Source organism: Podarcis muralis, chromosome Z (assembly GCF_964188315.1).
Source record: "Podarcis muralis chromosome Z, rPodMur119.hap1.1, whole genome shotgun sequence".
Classification (NCBI taxonomy): Eukaryota; Metazoa; Chordata; class Lepidosauria; order Squamata; family Lacertidae; genus Podarcis; species Podarcis muralis.
Genome location: NC_135673.1, coordinates 32,530,756 through 32,548,541, shown reverse-complemented (window position 1 = coordinate 32,548,541; position 17,786 = coordinate 32,530,756). Strand labels below are relative to the sequence as shown.

The 17,786-nt window shown below is 44.1% G+C and overlaps 1 protein-coding gene and 1 long non-coding RNA gene across 2 annotated transcripts in view; one reads left to right on the top strand and one right to left on the bottom strand.

Moving 5' to 3' along the window:
• Window positions 1–15,336, bottom strand: part of XPNPEP2 (X-prolyl aminopeptidase 2) — a 34,381-nt gene extending 19,045 nt beyond the window's left edge. Inside the window, exons 1-9 of the mRNA XM_028714745.2 lie at window positions 15,122–15,336; window positions 11,203–11,276; window positions 10,125–10,235; window positions 9,176–9,239; window positions 6,929–7,033; window positions 5,125–5,211; window positions 2,763–2,909; window positions 1,458–1,559; window positions 519–600 (exon numbers count right to left, since the gene is read on the bottom strand). Coding sequence (XP_028570578.2) covers window positions 519–600; window positions 1,458–1,559; window positions 2,763–2,909; window positions 5,125–5,211; window positions 6,929–7,033; window positions 9,176–9,239; window positions 10,125–10,235; window positions 11,203–11,276; window positions 15,122–15,170 — 821 coding nt within the window. The 5' untranslated portion in view covers window positions 15,171–15,336. The remainder of the gene's footprint in view (window positions 1–518; window positions 601–1,457; window positions 1,560–2,762; window positions 2,910–5,124; window positions 5,212–6,928; window positions 7,034–9,175; window positions 9,240–10,124; window positions 10,236–11,202; window positions 11,277–15,121) is intronic.
• Window positions 88–17,379, top strand: LOC144326134 (uncharacterized). Its single transcript, XR_013391290.1, has 3 exons — window positions 88–195; window positions 10,949–11,015; window positions 17,276–17,379. It is a non-coding gene; the product is annotated as an uncharacterized LOC144326134 (long non-coding RNA).
• Window positions 17,380–17,786: the final 407 nt, after the last annotated feature.

Sequence of the window (17,786 nt, the reverse complement as noted above, 5' to 3'; positions counted from 1 at the left end):
CCTCCCCTGCCCCAAAGAATCCTGGGAAGGATAGTTTGCTAAGGGCTCTGAGAGCTGTTAGGATGCCTCTATTTCTCTCACAGAGCTCCAGTTTTCAAGAGTGGTTTAAAAACAGCCCATCCCTCTTCTCAGGGAACTTATGGGAATTTTGTTAACATTGTTTGGCTGGAGAACTGCACCACAGAATTCAGATAGGTGAGAATTTCGAAGGAGGGCTGTGTTTCCTGGAACGATATGAAGACAAAGTGAGAATTTGGTAGCGTTGCCTGTAAATACAAACTGCATAGAATTTCTCCCTCATCCCTAATGCTTAGTCAGGACAAAATGCTGAGTTTCTGTTTGGGGGGAGGGGAGGTAAAACAGGAAATGGAGGATAGGAAATGGAGTGTTATGGAAGAGGGCATGGCTGGCTGGCATGAACCCTGAGGAGAGCATCTCACACTGCAGCCATTTTATTCTGGATCCCACTTGTTTGAACCAGACCCTTGTCTGAGACGGTGAGTAAGTTGCTCAAGTACCTGATATCTGTCTTGGTGAGAAGTGTGTAAGCGTAGAAGACAGGTGTGTAAGGGATGTCATCTCCCCGAAGATTGAAGAGCCCTGTGGAAAGGCAGGGGTTTCTTACAAATTCCATTTCCCCCCTTCTTCTTCTTTTCACCTAGGAGGCTTTTAAGTGGTTGAAGGAAGCAGGGTAGGGTTATGGGGAGAGTGGCTTGCAGAACGGAGACAGGATTAGAGTCACGGGGGAAGCAGAGGAGAAGGCCCTGAAGTGAATGTGCGTCGTTCTGAAATCCCTGGAATCTTGCACAGCTCAGAGATTGGGGTGGCGTGCAAACTGTATATAAGGGCACATTCAGATTACCTATTATTATTATTATTATTATTATTATTATTATTATTATTATTATGTGTTCATTCTGAATTGTTTGCAGGCAGATCAGACCATGGTGGATATTTATTGTGCATTCATTCTGATTTGTTTGTGGAGAGGTTAGATGACATTGCGCCAAAGCAAATGTTATCAACATGTTCTCCAGTGCATTTCCCAATCACTTTCCTTATAAAAAAAAGTCTGATCTTTTGGGGAGAAAGAGTTTGACGTGCAAGATCTCCCAATCCACTGTACAATTTTAATTGGCAGGGATGTGATTGGTCCATCTAGCTCAGTGTTGTATAAAGTGAATGACAGCACCTCTCTGGGGTTTCACAAAGGGAACTTCCCAGCCCTACCTAAAGAAGCACAGGACTGAACACGCGACCTTCTGCTTCCAAGGCATCTGAAGCTTTCCTAACAATGCCACTCTCTGGAGCCAGCCCTGGTGGGAGTAGCTCAGGAACAGCAAGTGGGGACAACAAAGGGAATGTGTACTGACATAGCTGAGGAGGCTGCAGAAAGAGGGAATGTGGAAATATAGAAAGCAAGCTGTGCATTAACTTGATTACAACGGAGCACTCACAGGCGGTTTCCTCGAGACCTGAAAGCAGGACTGCTGTGGGCTTCCTGCCATGATTCTCCATCTGAGTCCGGATAACAGAAATCTTCTCTTGCCAACTGCTCCCTGAAAGAAGAGGAGGTGAGATGCAATGGGAGGTTGGTTGGCACCCACCTGTCCCTTCGCTAACCTTGTGGCTCCATGAGGGCCATGCAAGACCATGTGCAGTTAAGAACCAGTTTCGATGGTCCAGAAATGAAGGTATTAGAGGCAGTTGTTAAAACCTGGACAGCATCGGGCTATCAGTGTAAAGGGCACATTACGGAGTTGCATAAGCAATGGGAGGAGAGATAAACCAAACAGATGAAAATAGGAAATATATACAGAAGAACTTATCTGCCTGATGCCAAGTCAAACCAGGGAATATTAGAACACTGAAGCATGCCAACTTGAATGTCTTTTCTTGCTTCCCCTGAACTTCATTAATGTTAGAGAAAACAGGCCAGTCCTGCCAAGTAACTCTAGTGTAATGTATGAACATAGGAATAATAATAGTAATAATTTTTTATTTATACCCCGCCCTTCCCGGTTCAAAAACCGGGCTCAGGGCAGCTAACAACAAATTTAAAACACTTAATTATAAAAGCAGCATAAAATACAGTATAAAAACATGAATAACAATAAAATTCAAAATTCAAAAATCAGTTTAGGGGAAATAAGCATTAGATAACCCCCACGGCTAGCTGGCTGAATTGGTCCTACTTGGGCCAGCAAGGAGGCCAGGGGAGAATTAGCTGTGGGGTCTCAGAGCGGGTGATCTTCATAAAAGGGGAGGGGGAGAGAAGAGAAGGGAAATAAATGATCAGGCTGAATTCAAATTAAAGGCCAGACGGAATAGCTCTGTCTTACAGGCCCGACAGAAGGAGGTTAAATCCTGAACGGCCCTAGTCTCATGGGACAGAGCATTCCACCAGGTTGGAGCCATCACTAAAAAGGCCCTGGCCCTGGTGGCGGATAGTCTGACTTCCTTAGGGCCCAGGACTTCTAAACTATGGTTATTCATGGACCTTAAGGTCCTCTGCGGGGCATACCAGGAATCCATCTTATAGTCATCTTATAGTCATAGCATTGGCCAACTAGCTCAGTGCTGTATACACTGGCTAACAGCAGCTCTCCAGGGTTTCAGACGGGTCAGGGGATATTCCCTGCTGTACCTGGAGATTCTGGGGATTGAACCTAGGACTTTGTTCTGGACAGGAGCTCTGCCACTGAGGTGTGGCACTTCCCCAGGAAGGCCCGCACCAGTCCATGCATGGCTCAAGAACATACCCACAAAGTTGTCATTGAGTTGGTAGATGGTGTTGGTGGGAGGAGGAGGTCTCTGTGCCCCCCATGCTTGGTCCACCAGGTTGTCCTCTAGGGGAACGAGGATTATATCTGAACCCTCCAGGATCTGGTTGTAGCTCTCCCAGTTTTCTGTGGAAAGAGGATGTTAAGCAGGTAGATGTGGAAAAATCACCAGTGATTGTAAATATCATTTCCAGAAGAAATTAGTTCCAGTTCACATTGAACAGCAGCCAAGAACGATTACAGAAAAGGAACTAATTTTGTTCCCAAAGGGAATTGATTCTGTTCCAGTTCAGTCCACAGTTAAATTCAGTTTATTTATGTTGTCCTCGGTGGTTTCCCCCCAGCCTTCAGTATCTTACAAGTTGTTCTGCTAAATTAGAATATATACTTAAAAGAACATCGAAACACACTATGTAATGTGAGTGGTTGTTCCTCCTCCCCAACAATTACAATATTTGAACTTAAATAGCAGCATTACAGTCATACCTCGTGTTACGTTTGCGGTTTTTCAGGTTATGAATGCAGCAAACCCAGAAGTGCTTGCTTCTGGGTTCGCACCCCGCGCATGCACAGAAGCGATCTGCACGCTTCACACATGCGCAGAAGCGATTTGTGTGCTTCGCGCATGTGCAGAAGCAGTCTATCGCACTTCGCGCACGCGTGGTAGCGACACTCTACTTATGGACTTTTTGGGGTGCGAATGGCACCCCAAAATGGATTGCATTCGTAAGTAGAGGTACCACTGTACTTTTTAGATAGGTAAAAATGTGAAATGCAGTGACCACAATCAAACACAGAGTAGTCCCATGTATAAAATTATTGAATGAAAATGAAAATTGAATTGAATTTATACAACCTCCCCAAGTTCCGCTGCAGAAGGAACTGAGGGCTTATCTCACTTCTGTTTCCCCCACCCCTTTCCCCTGGGAAAACCCATGGTTTAGAGTTGCATTGCAGCAAATGGCAATCAGGTTTCCTGCAGATCGCCATTTGTTCCGATTAATTGCTAAAGAGCATGTTTTCTGGGGAAGCAGGGCGGGGTGGGGAGTAAAGGTGAAACTGCTCAGACCCATCATGCTTTCTTTGCACTGGACAGGTGGAAGTGGGGACGAGCCCTTAATTCACATTCAGTTCACCTGGAAATTACAGCAACTGATTTCATGCATTATTCAGATATATTTTTTTAGTTAATTAATCTGAACTAGTTCAATCCAGGGACTGAAAATGACTCCATAGCTGCCCACAGGTACAGAGCAGCTTTCCTTGGCCAGGGTCTGTGGGAGAGGGGCAGAGGGGCAGAGCAAGTCACCTGTAGTAGAGCAGTTACTCTTAGACTCTGGGTGGACTTACGCCTCTCCGTCCCTCTTAGAAGGTAAAATCACCCACTGAGCACCATGGCTAAGTGTGAATTTACACAGTAGTATGTCTAAATCTCATAAGAGGGGTGTTTCGAACTACCCAACTGCTTGTGCTTGGGAGCCTTGCAAGTGAATGCAGGAGAGGGACACTGAGCAACATAATGGGAGCAGTATCTCTAGCACTAAGCTGAAACTGTGAAGCTCTCTTGTTATTTTTCCTATTGGATGCTGCATGTTGTTTAAGTAATCTTGTTTTATTTATTGTATTATTATGAATCTGTGGTGCAAGACAACCTGAATTCTGGATTGGGTTAGTGTTAGAATTTAATTAAGTTGGGATGCTAGAACCAGGAAATAGGTGCACTCATGTGTGTTTGACATAGATCCATGTGTGTATTTGACCTGCGTCCTAATAATTTAATTAGCATATTATGCCGGGCAGACTTCCTGTGTTGTGTATTAGGCACTTCTTAATGCTAGGAAATCAGCACGAGGTGAAAGGTAATGGAGTCATCTTAATTCGCTTTGAGGTGGTGGCCTGAGGATAGTGAACTATTAGCATCACGAAAGGGTGGGGCCTCTTCCTGAGGCCGAGACAATGAAAGCTTGAGAGGAACAGAGTGATGCAAGCTGTCAGGGGAAAGTTAGAGATGACTGATTTGCTGCTGAGCTGCAAGACTGCAACCAAGGGGGAAATAGAAACCTTGTGGTGCTCTGTATCCCTCTCTAGCTAGGCTTCAGGTTGTATATGTGTAAATAAACCATGTATCATAAAGACACCATAGTCTCTGCTGTGCCTCATTTTTCCAAAAGGAAACACAGACCAGAGGCGGAATAAGGGCTGTGTGAGCTGGACCTGTAGTTTGTTAAGGCTGCTGGGAATTGTAGCTCTGTGAGTGGTAAGCTACAGTTCCCAGGATTCTTTGGGGTGAAACCATATGATTTAAATGCATAGTGTGGATGTGACGAACAGTGCTTCTTACCAATAGAAAAGAGGAAGGGATCCAATCCAATTCTCTCCCCAGCTGAAACTTCTTGAAGAATCCACTGCCCAATAGAGTTGATCCAGACTGCAAGAGAAAGGAGAATGAACACTGGTGAGTGTTCTAGCAACTGCATGGACCACCTCAAGAGAAGAAGAAGCTAGCTGAAATTCCATTGGTAACACTGGCCATTGAGTCAACTAACGTCATAGCTCAGTGGCAGAGCCAGTAGCACCCAGTGTCGTTGGGTGGAACTGCCTCCCTGATGCTGACATCACAGCAGCATACTTGGATGAATCTGGACAGGGCAGCGCATATGGTTCAAGTGGGTCCAGGATGTGATTAAGGCATTTTTGCAGGGTGGGTGGGTGGGAGTGGTTCTGGCGATTGTCAAAAGGGCAGTGATTTGATCACTCCTGGAAAAACCCACACTGGACTCATTGGTTTGCAGTGACTACTGCCCAGCTACAAATACTCCCTTTTCAGATAAGGGGATTGAGAGGGTAGTGGTGTAACAGCTCCAGGAGCTCTTAGGTGAAACCAATTGTTTTGATTCATTTCAATCTGGGTTCAGTCCTGGTTATGGGACTGGATTGACCTTGGTTGCCCCAGCAGATGACTTTTATCAGGAGAAAGGTAGGGTGATGCTGTTATTTTTACTTGCACTCTCAGAAGCGTTTGCTGCCACTGTGCATGGTATCCTCCACAGACTAGGGTGGGGGGAAGATGGGTGCAAGAGACACTGTTTTACAGTGGCTCTGATACCACCTCCAAGGTTGGTTTCAGAGAATAGCCTCAGATGATTACCTTCTGGCTCCCTGGCAGTTGTGCTGGGGAGTTCCAAATAGTACCATCTTGCCACCAATGTTATTCAATAACTATATGAAGCAATCAGGAGATACTATGCCAGCCCTGGACCAGTTGCTCTGTGATGGGCTTGATAAAGGTCAGCAGACTTGAGTCTGAATCCTAGCAAGATGTAGGTGTCATGTGTCAGCGGTTCCTGAGTCTGTGTGCCTGTTTTTCATATATGAAATCGCATAATTGCTTTTATTCCTGATGTGGATTTATTGTGAAATCATACTGACATATTTTATGGGCACTGATTAATGAATTGAATTAGTTAATTAGCTATGCAGGTGCCTCATTAAAAAAAGTGGGTGAACAGAGCATAGCTGTTTCACAAGAAATTCACATGGTGGAAGCAGCCCAGGACTTGTGGTTGGAGTATCTGTTTGACCTGGTCACCCATTTCACACTGAGGTCTCCTAGGACACCTGCTTTAGTCTAGAAGGGCTTGTCCGCTGACGTGTGGCACTAGAGATGAACAAACCTGTCAATTTCAGTTTCTCATTTTTCCAGTCTTAAGTTCACTTCTCTGCATTTCCACACCTGGGTGCAATTGTTTTATATATATAAAAAAAGTATTCATGGGAATTCACTAGTGTTTTAGTGCAAATATATTCATTTTCACATTTTTGTATGCACATTTTCACAAAGCAACCTCCCCTAGTACAATGCATTTTTGTATGTTATTTTCACTGTTATATGCATTTCTGTGCACCATCTGCCCTAGTAGATGCATTTTTCTTCACATTATTTGGCTGGAGGACTCTACTGTAAAATTCAGAAGTGCCAATTTTGAAAGATGGCTGCGTTTCAGTCTGCATATTGTTTCAGGAAAAGCTAATTAAGAAGGTTCACATTTAATTGTGAGCTGAATTGAATTTCTCCCTATCTCTATGCAGCCCTGGTGGACAGAGGGGGAACTGCACCCCAATACATTTTTATGGTGGGCACTAACTTGATTTCTGCAGCTCCCAGTTGCAATCCATTTGGCGCTCAGCTTGGATCCAGTAGCGACTATCAGTGAAGAGCGCAGCCTTCTGCAAAGTGACCACACCAGTCCCTACAACAAACAAGCAGAACAATTTAATGTATGTGTATCATGATAAATTCCTAAAATCAGAGTTGCTATGACCTGAGCTTGCTTGGAAAACATATTCCTTAAGTGTTCAGCCCTACTTCCTAGCACTTGCTGGAACTGGTTACTACTTGGTGAAGGAAATACACTCTGTACAGTGGTGCCTCGCAAGACGAAATTAATCCGTTCCATGAGTCTCTTCGTCTTGCGGTTTTTTTGTCTTGCGAAGCACGGCTATTAGCGGCTTAGCGGCTATTAACGGCTTAGTGGCTATTAACGGCTTAGCGGCTTTAAGAAAAAGGAAACAAACTCGCAAGAACTCGCAAGACATTTCGTCTTGCAAAGCAAGCCCATAGGGAAATTCGTCTTGCGGAACGACTCAAAAAACGGAAAACCCTTTTGTCTAGCGAGTTTTTCGTCTTGCGAGGCATTCATCTTGCGGGGCACCACTGTACATGCCTAGAAGCTTCTTTACTACGTCTTGGTATCCCAGAGCTAAACAAGGACTAAATAAAAGGTAAAGGGTAAAGGACCCCTGGACAGTTAAGTCCAGTCAAAGGCGATTATGGGGTTGCAGCACTCATCTCGCTTTCAGGCCAAGGGAGCCGGCGTTTGTCCACAGACAGCTTTCTGGGTCATGTGACCAGCATGACTAAACCGCTTCTGGTGCAAGAAAACACCGTGATGGAAACCAGAGCGCATGGAAATGCTGTTTACCTTCCTGCTGCAGAAATGTTTACCTATTTATCTACTTGCACTGTCATGCTTTCAAACTGCTAGGTTGGCAGGAGCTGGGACACAGCAATGGGAGCTCACCCCATCACAGGGATTCGAACCGCCGACTTTCTGATCGACAAGTCCAAGACGCTCAGTGGTTTAGACCACAGTGCCACCCACGTCCTAAATAGGTCATATCCAAACCATACATTTAAAGCACATGTCTTTTCCCAAATAATCCCGGAAACTGTAGTTTATTAAGGGTGCTGGGAACTGTGGCTCTGTGATGATAAACTACAGTTCCCAGGGTTCATTGCGGGGGGGGCATGTGCTTTTAATGTCCTTTATATGCATGGTGTAGAATGGATGTGGCAATGTGTTTTCACAACCGATGTTGTGAGTGCTCTTTCATGTGAAGTGCATCATTTATAAATGATGTCAATGAAAAGACACAGAGAACATGAGCACCAAGTTTAGACCACATGTGAATCTTTGCCAATGCAAGTTTCACACTCACATTACAGGTGTGAGAAATCAGATATGGGAAATTTCTGCCCTTTGTGTCCCCCTCCCCTTTAATTTTTTTATTTTAAACGAGCAAATACAGTGCCTTGAATACGACACCTCCCAACATCTTTAAAACATTAAATGCAGCTACTTTTCTTATTTGAAAATTCAGAAAATTCATTTATTCCCTGCCTTCCTTCCTTTGCATGTTCATAATGAGTCAATTGACAGCGATCATGCCAAGTGCTGATGGGAATTGGAGTTCAGCAACATCCAGAGGATCAGGGGTTCCCCACATATGGCTTAAGGGTTAGCTCTGTTAATGCTAAAGTCAACTAACCAAGAGGGAAACAGCCAGGCAGGGGGGAATGATCTTTGCTGAGGCAGCACATGTCTGAATTGGCTGTGTAGTTCTGACGGAATTCTTTTCTCTGTATGTTTGGTTATGTGGATGTTGTGAAGTAATAAAGACAAAATCTCTTTGTTCTTTTCTTCCCAATTTATATGCTGTTTTGTTCAGCTTTTCTGAGTAATGTGTTATCAGGATTTCATTTCACTCTGGACTCCTGTGTTATAGAAGCGACAATGATGTGCTGTTGTTATTTCTACGCACATTCCATTAACTTGGCATTCAATTTAGGTGCTGGTTCTAACTCCCAGTGAAAAGAAGTCTGTATTAGGTCTAGGCTGGGGATTGGAAACCTGGGACCTAAATATTGCTGAACCACAGAGCTCCCATCCCCCTGATAACTGACTGTGCTGGCTGGGGCTGATGGGAGATGGAGGCCAACAACTTGCAATGGGCCACACGTCCCCCATTTATTGTCCAGGACCTGTGTATCTTAGGGTACTGGCCAAGGTAGACCAGGAAAAGTGAGGTGGTAAGTCTGAAAGAGTATTTACCTGATGATCCTGAGAAGCCTGTCATCCAGGATAGCCTCTTGTCCCGTTCACCAATGTATTCACTCTGGGAAACAGAAAAGCCCTCTGAGTTCAGGAAACTGTCTTCACAGAATCATAGATTTGTAGAGTTGGAAGGGACCCCGAGGGCTGTCTAGTCCAACCCCTTGCAATGCACTTATGTGCAAGAAAGGTTCCCCTTTCTAATAACATACCAGTATATCATCTCCTCTTAAAAACCCCAAAATAAAACAGAAAACTTATGCAGCTAGGAAATCAAAATTAAGTGTCCAGAAAAACAGAATTCTGCAATCTGCATACATTATACAAAGTGTGCAGATATATGCAAATTAAAAGGTAAATGGTAAAGGACCCCTGGACGGTTAAGTCCAGTCAAAGGCGACTATGGGGTTGCAGCGCTCATCTCGCTTTCAGGCCAAGGGAGACGGCATTTGTCCAGACAACTTTCAGGGTCATGTGGCCAGCATGACTAAACTGCTGCTGGTGCAACAGAACATAGTGACGGAAACCAGAGTGCACAGAAATGCCGTTTTCCTTCCCGCCACAGTGGTACCTATTTATCTACTTGTGCTGGTGTGCTTTCAAACTGCTAGCTTGGAGCTGGGACAGAGCAATGGGAACTCATCCCATCGTGGGGATTCGAACCGCTGACCTTCTGATCGGCAAGCCCAAGAGGCTCAGTGATTTAGACCACAGTGCCACCTGCACCTTTACCATATGCAAATAGATTGTTTTGCATAACCTATCCTGCTTCTGCTAGTCATGGGAATCTGAAGCCACATACAAGGCAAGGTCTCTTACGAGGCCTTGACACACACTTGCCATCCTATCTTTGTAGCTTCAGGTCTGGAAACGTAGTGTTTCTTTTTGGACAGAACCCAGTCCCTTCCCACCCCTGATAAAGGTGGAACAGCTGCACCCTTTGCCTTACCATGTGTGAATCCGTGGCAGGAATGATGTAGGCAGAGAAGTTGTGAGATTGCATGTGCAGCCGCAAGGCACTCAGGCGCTCACTCGTATTGGTGACTGTAGGAGGCAAGTGCTGAAAGCACAAATGGATGATCAGTACAAGGGCAGAAGAGGAAGAAATGGGGTCAGGGCAGCCATTCACACTCTTCCACCGGCCCCTTCTCAATGTTGCCTCACGGTCTCAGCACAGCACTGACACTTGGACCTCAGAGGCTGCCAGACTAGATGCTTCATAGGGCTGGACTACACCTTCGTAGGGATCTATCAGTTTTCGTTCTCTCGGTTTCTCATTTTTACACGTTTCTGCAGCAATTTGCAATTTGTTTATTTTTAAATCCTCATGACAATTCGTCAGCATTGTATTGCCAATTTCTCTGAATATACACATCTTTGTATGCAATTCTACCCAATATGCACACTTTTGTACAGTGGTACCTCAGGTTACACACGCTTCAGGTTACAGACGTTTTAGGTTACAGACTCTGCTAACTCAGAAAGAGTACCTCAGGTTAAGAACTTTGCTTCAGGATGAGAACAGAAATCGTGTGGTGGCGGCGTGGTGGCAGCAGGAGGCCCCATTAGCTAAAGTGGTACCTCAGGTTAAGAACAGTTTCAGGTTAAGAACAGACCTCCAGAACGAATTAAGTTCTTAACCCGAGGTACCACTGTATTCAGTTTTGAACTAAAATTCACATATTTGTGGTGCCCTTTTTGCATGTTATTTACATGAGTATATTTATTTTTATGCATGTTTTAACCTAATACATACATTATTATTTTTTAAAGGATGGTTGGAGAACTGCACCACAAAATTCAGATAAGTGCTAATTTCAGAGCACAGCTGTATTTTAAGGTAGGTGTATTGTTTCAGTTAAGTGTGAATTTGATAAAGTTGATTCAAATGCAAACTGAATAGAATTTCTCTGCCATCCCTAGATGCTAGACATTTTGGGAAGGGCATTCTCTCTTTGGGAAGGGTGTGCACACACACAAACACAAATAATAGATTCCTCAATTTTGAGCAATGTTAAGGATCTCACCGGAGGGGTGATTGTACAGTTTCTGATGTCTTCTGATTCAGAACTTCTTCTTCTGGGGTAACCTGAGATGAGGCCTAAAAAAGAATGAAACACTCCATTCATATTCGAGTAAGAATGTATGGGTTGTGTATGGGGAGCGGGGGAGAGGATGTATGGCCCAATGCTCGTTCACCCGTCCTGTTGCAGTTGTTTGCTAAAATGCTAAAGTCCTACTCAGAGACCCATTGAAATTATTGGACCTATGGCAGTCATGCCTATTATCTCAGTTGGGTCTAGTCTGAGTAGGACCATCATTGGAAGCCAGGGGTTAGATTTATAATTCACTGAGCGCTTGCATGGAATATTGATTTCACATCTCCTCTTGTATCACAGAGGTACCTAACAGAAAGAAAATATAGCCTTAAATATCTGGAGAAGGTGAGCAGGGAAGCCAGGCTCCTGCAGGTATCATGCTTCGGGGAATAGGAAAGTCTCTAAAAGTAAATATGTTGGGGTGGGGGAACCCTCCACATATGTATAGTCTTCTTGGAACATAGAAAGCTGCCTTATATAGAGTCACACCATTGTCCTATCTAGCTCAATATTGTTTGACTGGCAGAAGCTCTCCAGGGTTTCAGGCAGGGGTCGTTCCCTATCTGGAGATGCTGGGGATTCAACCTGAGATCTTCCTGTTTGTGAGGCAGAGTCTCCACCACTTCAGCTTTCCCCTCTAGTCTTTTAAGAACCAACCAGTGCTCCTGGTTCTATATCTTTAAACTGGACTTGACGGCCTTTCAAAGAGAGGGCTGTCTTCTGGCAACCCTTCAAACAGAGGACTGTATTGCAAATTAAGACACATTACAATGGGTGGCGCTGTGGGTTAAACCACAGAGCCTAGGACTTGACAATCAGAAGGTCGGCGGTTCGAATCCCCGCGACGGGGTGAGCTCCCGTTGCTTGGTCCCAGCTCCTGCCAACCTAGCAGTTCGAAAACACGTCAAAGTGCAAGTAGATAAATAGGTACCGCTCCGGCGGGAAGATAAATGGTGTTTCCATGCGCTGCTCTGGTTCACCAGAAGCGGCTTAGTCATGCTGGCCACATGACCCGGAAGCTGTACGCCGGCTCCCTCGGCCAATAAAGCGAGATGAGTTCCGCAACCCCAGAGTCGGCCACGACTGGACCTAATGGTCAGGGGTCCATTTACCTTTTACAACCTTTAGACAAGACCTCTGGTGGCTAACTCAGTGGTGGGATATTCACACATGCAAATCATCAGCTGGTCCTGCAGTGATCAACCTGCAAGTGTGAATGAGCCTACCTTTGCAAAAATTTACCAACAAGATACATAAATATTTTAATCTGGAATGTAGGGAACTGCTGTTCTGTGGAGTCAGTTCATTGGTCCATCTAGCTCTGTATTTCTTGCACTAGCTGGCAGCAGCTCTCCAGAGTTTCAGGCAGGGAGCACTCCCAGCCTTCCCAGAGAAGCTGGGAACTGAACCTGGGAGCTTCTGCATGCTATGCAAATGCTCTACTGCCACTGAGCTATGGCTCTTCTCCCTATTCGCTGAGTGTAGGAGTCCCAATGATTATTAGCCTTTGCTTCTTTATTGATTTCAGGTGCATTGCACTGATCCTAGTTGCTCAGGCAAACCATACTTTTTCAAGTTTACTGCCCCTGTTGAGAAGAGGCTGTGCAGAGCTGATCCCATTGGATTAATGCTACCATTGGTTTCTAGTAGAGAGAGATGACACTTGGCCTGAGAGTGTGTGGTCCGTTCCATTAGCAAGGATGGCAAGAGAGTAATCAGCTCTAGCAATTGGCACCAGATGTGCCACGTTTTCCCTGCTGGCAGCAGGCAGAGGTTTACATCATCGGAGGAGCATGCAGTGCTATACAGTACTTTGGCTCTGTGTTGCAGCCTTAGAAATTCAGCTAGTCATGCCCACGGCTGAAAGCATATTTAGATAGAGTTAATGGAGCACAGGGAAAATTTGGGGGGTGGGTCTGCTTTTATTTTTATGCTCCTGTTGGGTTTCCTTTTCAAATTAACAGTCACCTGATGACAGGAAGAAATCAAACAAGGAGAACTATGTCTGTCACTTTTATCTTCACACCAGGAAAAGTTCCCTTTCCCTAATATGGTCTGCATGCTGAGACACTGTTAAAGGACACATAAATAAATAGGGACAGTGAACAAAGAAAAATGGTTTGTGATCCCCATTGGGATGGGGGGGGGCAGACAGGAGAGAAGTAAGTGGAGGCAGAGCCAATGGCAGGCAGAATCATCTAATGGTAGTTTGACTACATCTTCCTCCCAGCTTCTGCTCCCTTTAAAATTGCAAAAGCCATGGGAACGGGCACTGTGTTTTTCACCCCCCCCCTAGAAAAAGATGTGCAGGGGGGGGAAAGGCCTGGGAATGAGGTAGGGGAGATAATTTGATTTGTACTGTTGTGAGTTTGGAGAGTTAGCCTGCGTGATGTCTGCATCCAGTGCTTGCATTGACAGGTGCAATTAATGACAATTCAGTGTCTGTTCTCTGTTGCTGCCCCAAAGGGAACAGCAGCTGATAACAGAGTGGAAGCCCAATGACACAAATCATGGAACATGATAAGCATAGACTGGATGGTTCTTGGCTATGTTTGGCACAATGTAGGATTTGCTGAGCATCTCTACGGCTTAGAATTTTAACTGCCATAAATTGACTGGAGAATGCCATTGAGCAGTTTACCAGAGTCTGAGTTGACGAGGCACCAGAGTTAGCCAGGACTTGAAGCAGGACGTTTCTGCACTTTCTACAGGTTCCCTTTGTGAAGAGTAGGGATGGGTGAATTTCTCAGTTTTTGTTTCTCTCCCCCCCCCCCTCTTAAATTCAGTTCTCCATATTTCTACACCAGTTTCCTTTTTTTAAAAAAAGGAAATAAAGCCCTCATGAAAATTCACCAGCATTTTAGTACTGATTTGTCCTAATATACATTTGTTTGTGTGCAGTTTTACATTTGGGTAAAGCACACTCTCCTAATATAATGCATATTGGTGTTTTGTTTCTGCAGTTTGGAAAATGACAGAGAAATGCATTGAAAAGTGTGGTTGAACAAATGATAAATGGGAAGATATGTAAGCTCCCTGCAAGCAAATCAGAATGAATGCTTGATCCAGATCAGGGAGAAATTATATTCAGTTCACATTAAAAGCTAAATTTGCAGTTTCTGAAACAATATGAGAACCGAAACACAGACATCCTTCGAAATTCCCACTTACTAAATTTTGCAATGCAGTTCTCCAACCAGAGTGTTTACCAAAAAAAATATCATGTACTAGGAGAAAGTGTGTGTAAAAATGAATACATTAGTGAAAATAACACATAAGAATGCATAGCATTAGAAGAAATTGCTTGCAAAAATATGTACATCGGTCATAGGTACATATGAAAATGTGCTTATGAGAAGAAAAGTTGCACTGAAATGCGGAATGGTTTCCATAAGTACTTTCCCCCCCTAAGTAGCAAACGTCTGCAGAAATGTGGTGAGCTAAATTTAAGAATGACAAAATGTGAACTGAAATTATAAGATTCTCCCATCCCTAATGCTCAGTGAATACTATAATCTAACCTCTGTGAAAGCTTTGTGAAAGCAAATCGGGATGAATGCTCAATAAACCAAGGCTTTCCTCATGGCTAGCAGGTGCTGAAGCGGTTGAATCTGCAGGCCCTGAACAATCTGAGGGAAGTGGAATGGTAAGCTGGATGCTCATGAGAAAAGCAACCAAAAATTTGTCAACCTTGTGTGCCAAATCAGCCCAGAAGATCCATTCAGTTCTGCCATACTCACCATGAACATGTGGTCATATGGACTGGCCTGGCCTTTGGGGATGGTTCTGCAGACAAGCCCCCCCCCCTCCATCTTTTCCACGGTCCCTGTTCCACCAATGTACATACCATGAAGAAGAAAAATCCAGACTGCTATGATGCGGGTAGAGCAGGCCATGTCCTTTTCAGACTGGAGACTCTTCAGCAAGGTAAGGTTTTTGAAGAAAGATTAAAACACCGGCCAGTGCTAGAAGACCTGTGTCTGCCAATACAGATGTGTGCGTCTTGTGGCAGAGTGGCCCAAGAGAGCCCAGATAACTTTCCAGATTGCATCAGTCTCTGCGCTCCAGAGATCAGGTTCTGTTCACCAGATAAAACAAACAGATAATGAGGCACATGATGGGGGTGCAAAGTCCAACTTCCAGGCAGCAGAGGAGTCCTGTTATTTCTTGGAACACTTTCTTGTGATTTTTTTGCAGTTAAGCAAGACAGATATTATTCGCCGAACGCTTCAAAGGTCTGAGGGCAAAACCGCACATTATCCTCACAAAGTCCTTTCCCAGTCTTGTGTCTTTTGCTGTTATAATGCGATTCAAGGTGGGGAGGGGTAATTGTAGGTGAAATTGGCAGGTGGGTGGGTGGGGTGATTAATACCTCTCTTTCCCACAAATTCTTCCCAGCACATACACCCGCCCACCCTACCTCGTTTGTGTGGAATCATGATCTTATCGTGGCACTGTTTATATCTCTGCAATAACCATTTCTCTTCTCAGAATCATTTTCTTTCTTAAGTTGTGGACCAGATGATATCATTGCTCTTTTCTGTACCTCTCAAACCTTTGTCTTGTTATATGTAATAAGCTAAAATAATTTAACTTGGCGGGATGTCACTACCCTGTGTGTGGTTGTGGTGGTTGGTTTTTTTTTAGTGTGCAGGTGGATACAAAATGTGGAGCTGTAAAAAAAAAAAAGTTGTTTGGTTGGAAAGCTGATAACGATAATGTCAAGTTTGAAAAAAGCAGGGAATCAGGCACATGAGGTTCTGTGCTTATTAAGCACCTATGTGACAGGCAATGTCAGAGATAGCATTTACAGAAATGCTGTTTATAGCCTGTACATAAGGGTACAATGTGCTCAGTTTCCATACTTAGGCAAAACTGCCCAAATTATATTAAAACACCTTCTTTTGGGTCAGAAGCTCCTCTTCTCCTTCACCTTCCTCTTTGGGCAAGTAATGCTTTTGTTACTTGCAAATACTCTTAAAGTACTCCTGTTTTTCTCCCTGTTAAGCTACTTAACTAAGGCAGAGTCATAAATGAATCTACTATTATAGTAGATAAGAACTACTGACTTCTATGGAGAAACCATCACGGAAACGGTATAAGCAAGGAGCAAATATTGCTTTGTGTTAGTTCAGGTTTCCTTTCCTTTTTAGTGTAGGGAATGTGTGAAACTGCAAAATCTGCTCAAGATAAACAGAGTTTGGAAAATTTCAGCCTGAGCTACGCCTCCAGATATGGTTCAACAACATTTGGGATCTGGCTGTCACTTAAGAGCATAGCAAAAGTTGTTACAAAGAGAGATACCTTTGTTGAAACCTGATCTTCTTTCTTTTCATATGTAAGGGAAGAAGATAACAATTCACTCCCACCAACTACTCAAATTTGGCTGTGGAGAGGCTATATTAACCATTAACGTCTTAAGAATATGCTTGAAATGACACTACAAACACAATGATTTTTTTTTTATTTTGATTTTGGTGGAGATTGCATTATATTACTAGACTTGTACCCAGTTATTTTTTGGAAAACAAATTATTGCGAAAGCAAAAGAAAGAAAAAACACCCCCTCCCTCAAGGCAGTTCTTTTCCCCTCAACGGAATTTTTATTTACAGTATGAGCTTAGGAGCATCGGAAGAGAGAACTGAACTTTGCAGGCAAGAAGCGGCACCGTCTGGGTGGGGCTTTGGGGCAAAAGTCCAGGGTCCCACTTAGCAGAATGAACAAAAGCCGCCCCACCCCCCCACGTTGCAGCTCAGCTGTTTATTCTGAAGTACGTGGAGTTAATTCACTCTCACTCCAAACGCCCATACCCCAATAACTCCAGAATCTAAAATTACCTAACCGCTGAAGGCAGGAGAAGGGTTAAGATATTGGGGAAGTCCGTGTTTATCTCAAACTGCAAGTCCTGCCCCAAACCAGAGTACGCAGACTGGTGAAGGTTTTGTCCTATCAGAGTCAATGTACTCTAGCTGAACTGCTCTGTGGTTTCATCTAACACAGATTGCTTAAAACCAAAGTGCAGCAACTTGAAAGGAGCTGAAGATAATAAACAGAGGAAATTGTCCTTTGATGCTGCTGACGTTTAATAGAGAGGAAGTTGATGGTGGTCGGCTTTGCATTTCTCTTGAAAACAGTCAGCCTGAAACCTGGTGGTAAAGGAAGAAATAAATTACAAGGTAGTTTTTTTGTTTTGTTTTTGTTTTGTTTTAAGCACGAAATCGTTATTGAATAAAACACTAGGAAATGTCATTCCAGATAGTGCTGTAATGCAGAGGAGATTGTTCATGAGCTCAAGAGCAGAAAGTTTTGTAGACATTCGTTTAAGGGTGCAATGATGTGAAGGGATGCAGGTGGCGCTGTGGTCTAAACCACAGAGCCTAGGACTTGCCGATCAGAAGGTTGGCAGTTCAAATCCCCATGGCAGGGTGAGCTCCTGTTGCTCAGTCCCTGCTCCTGCCCACCTAGCAGTTCGAAAGCATGTCAAGTGCAAGTAGATAAATAGGTACTGCTC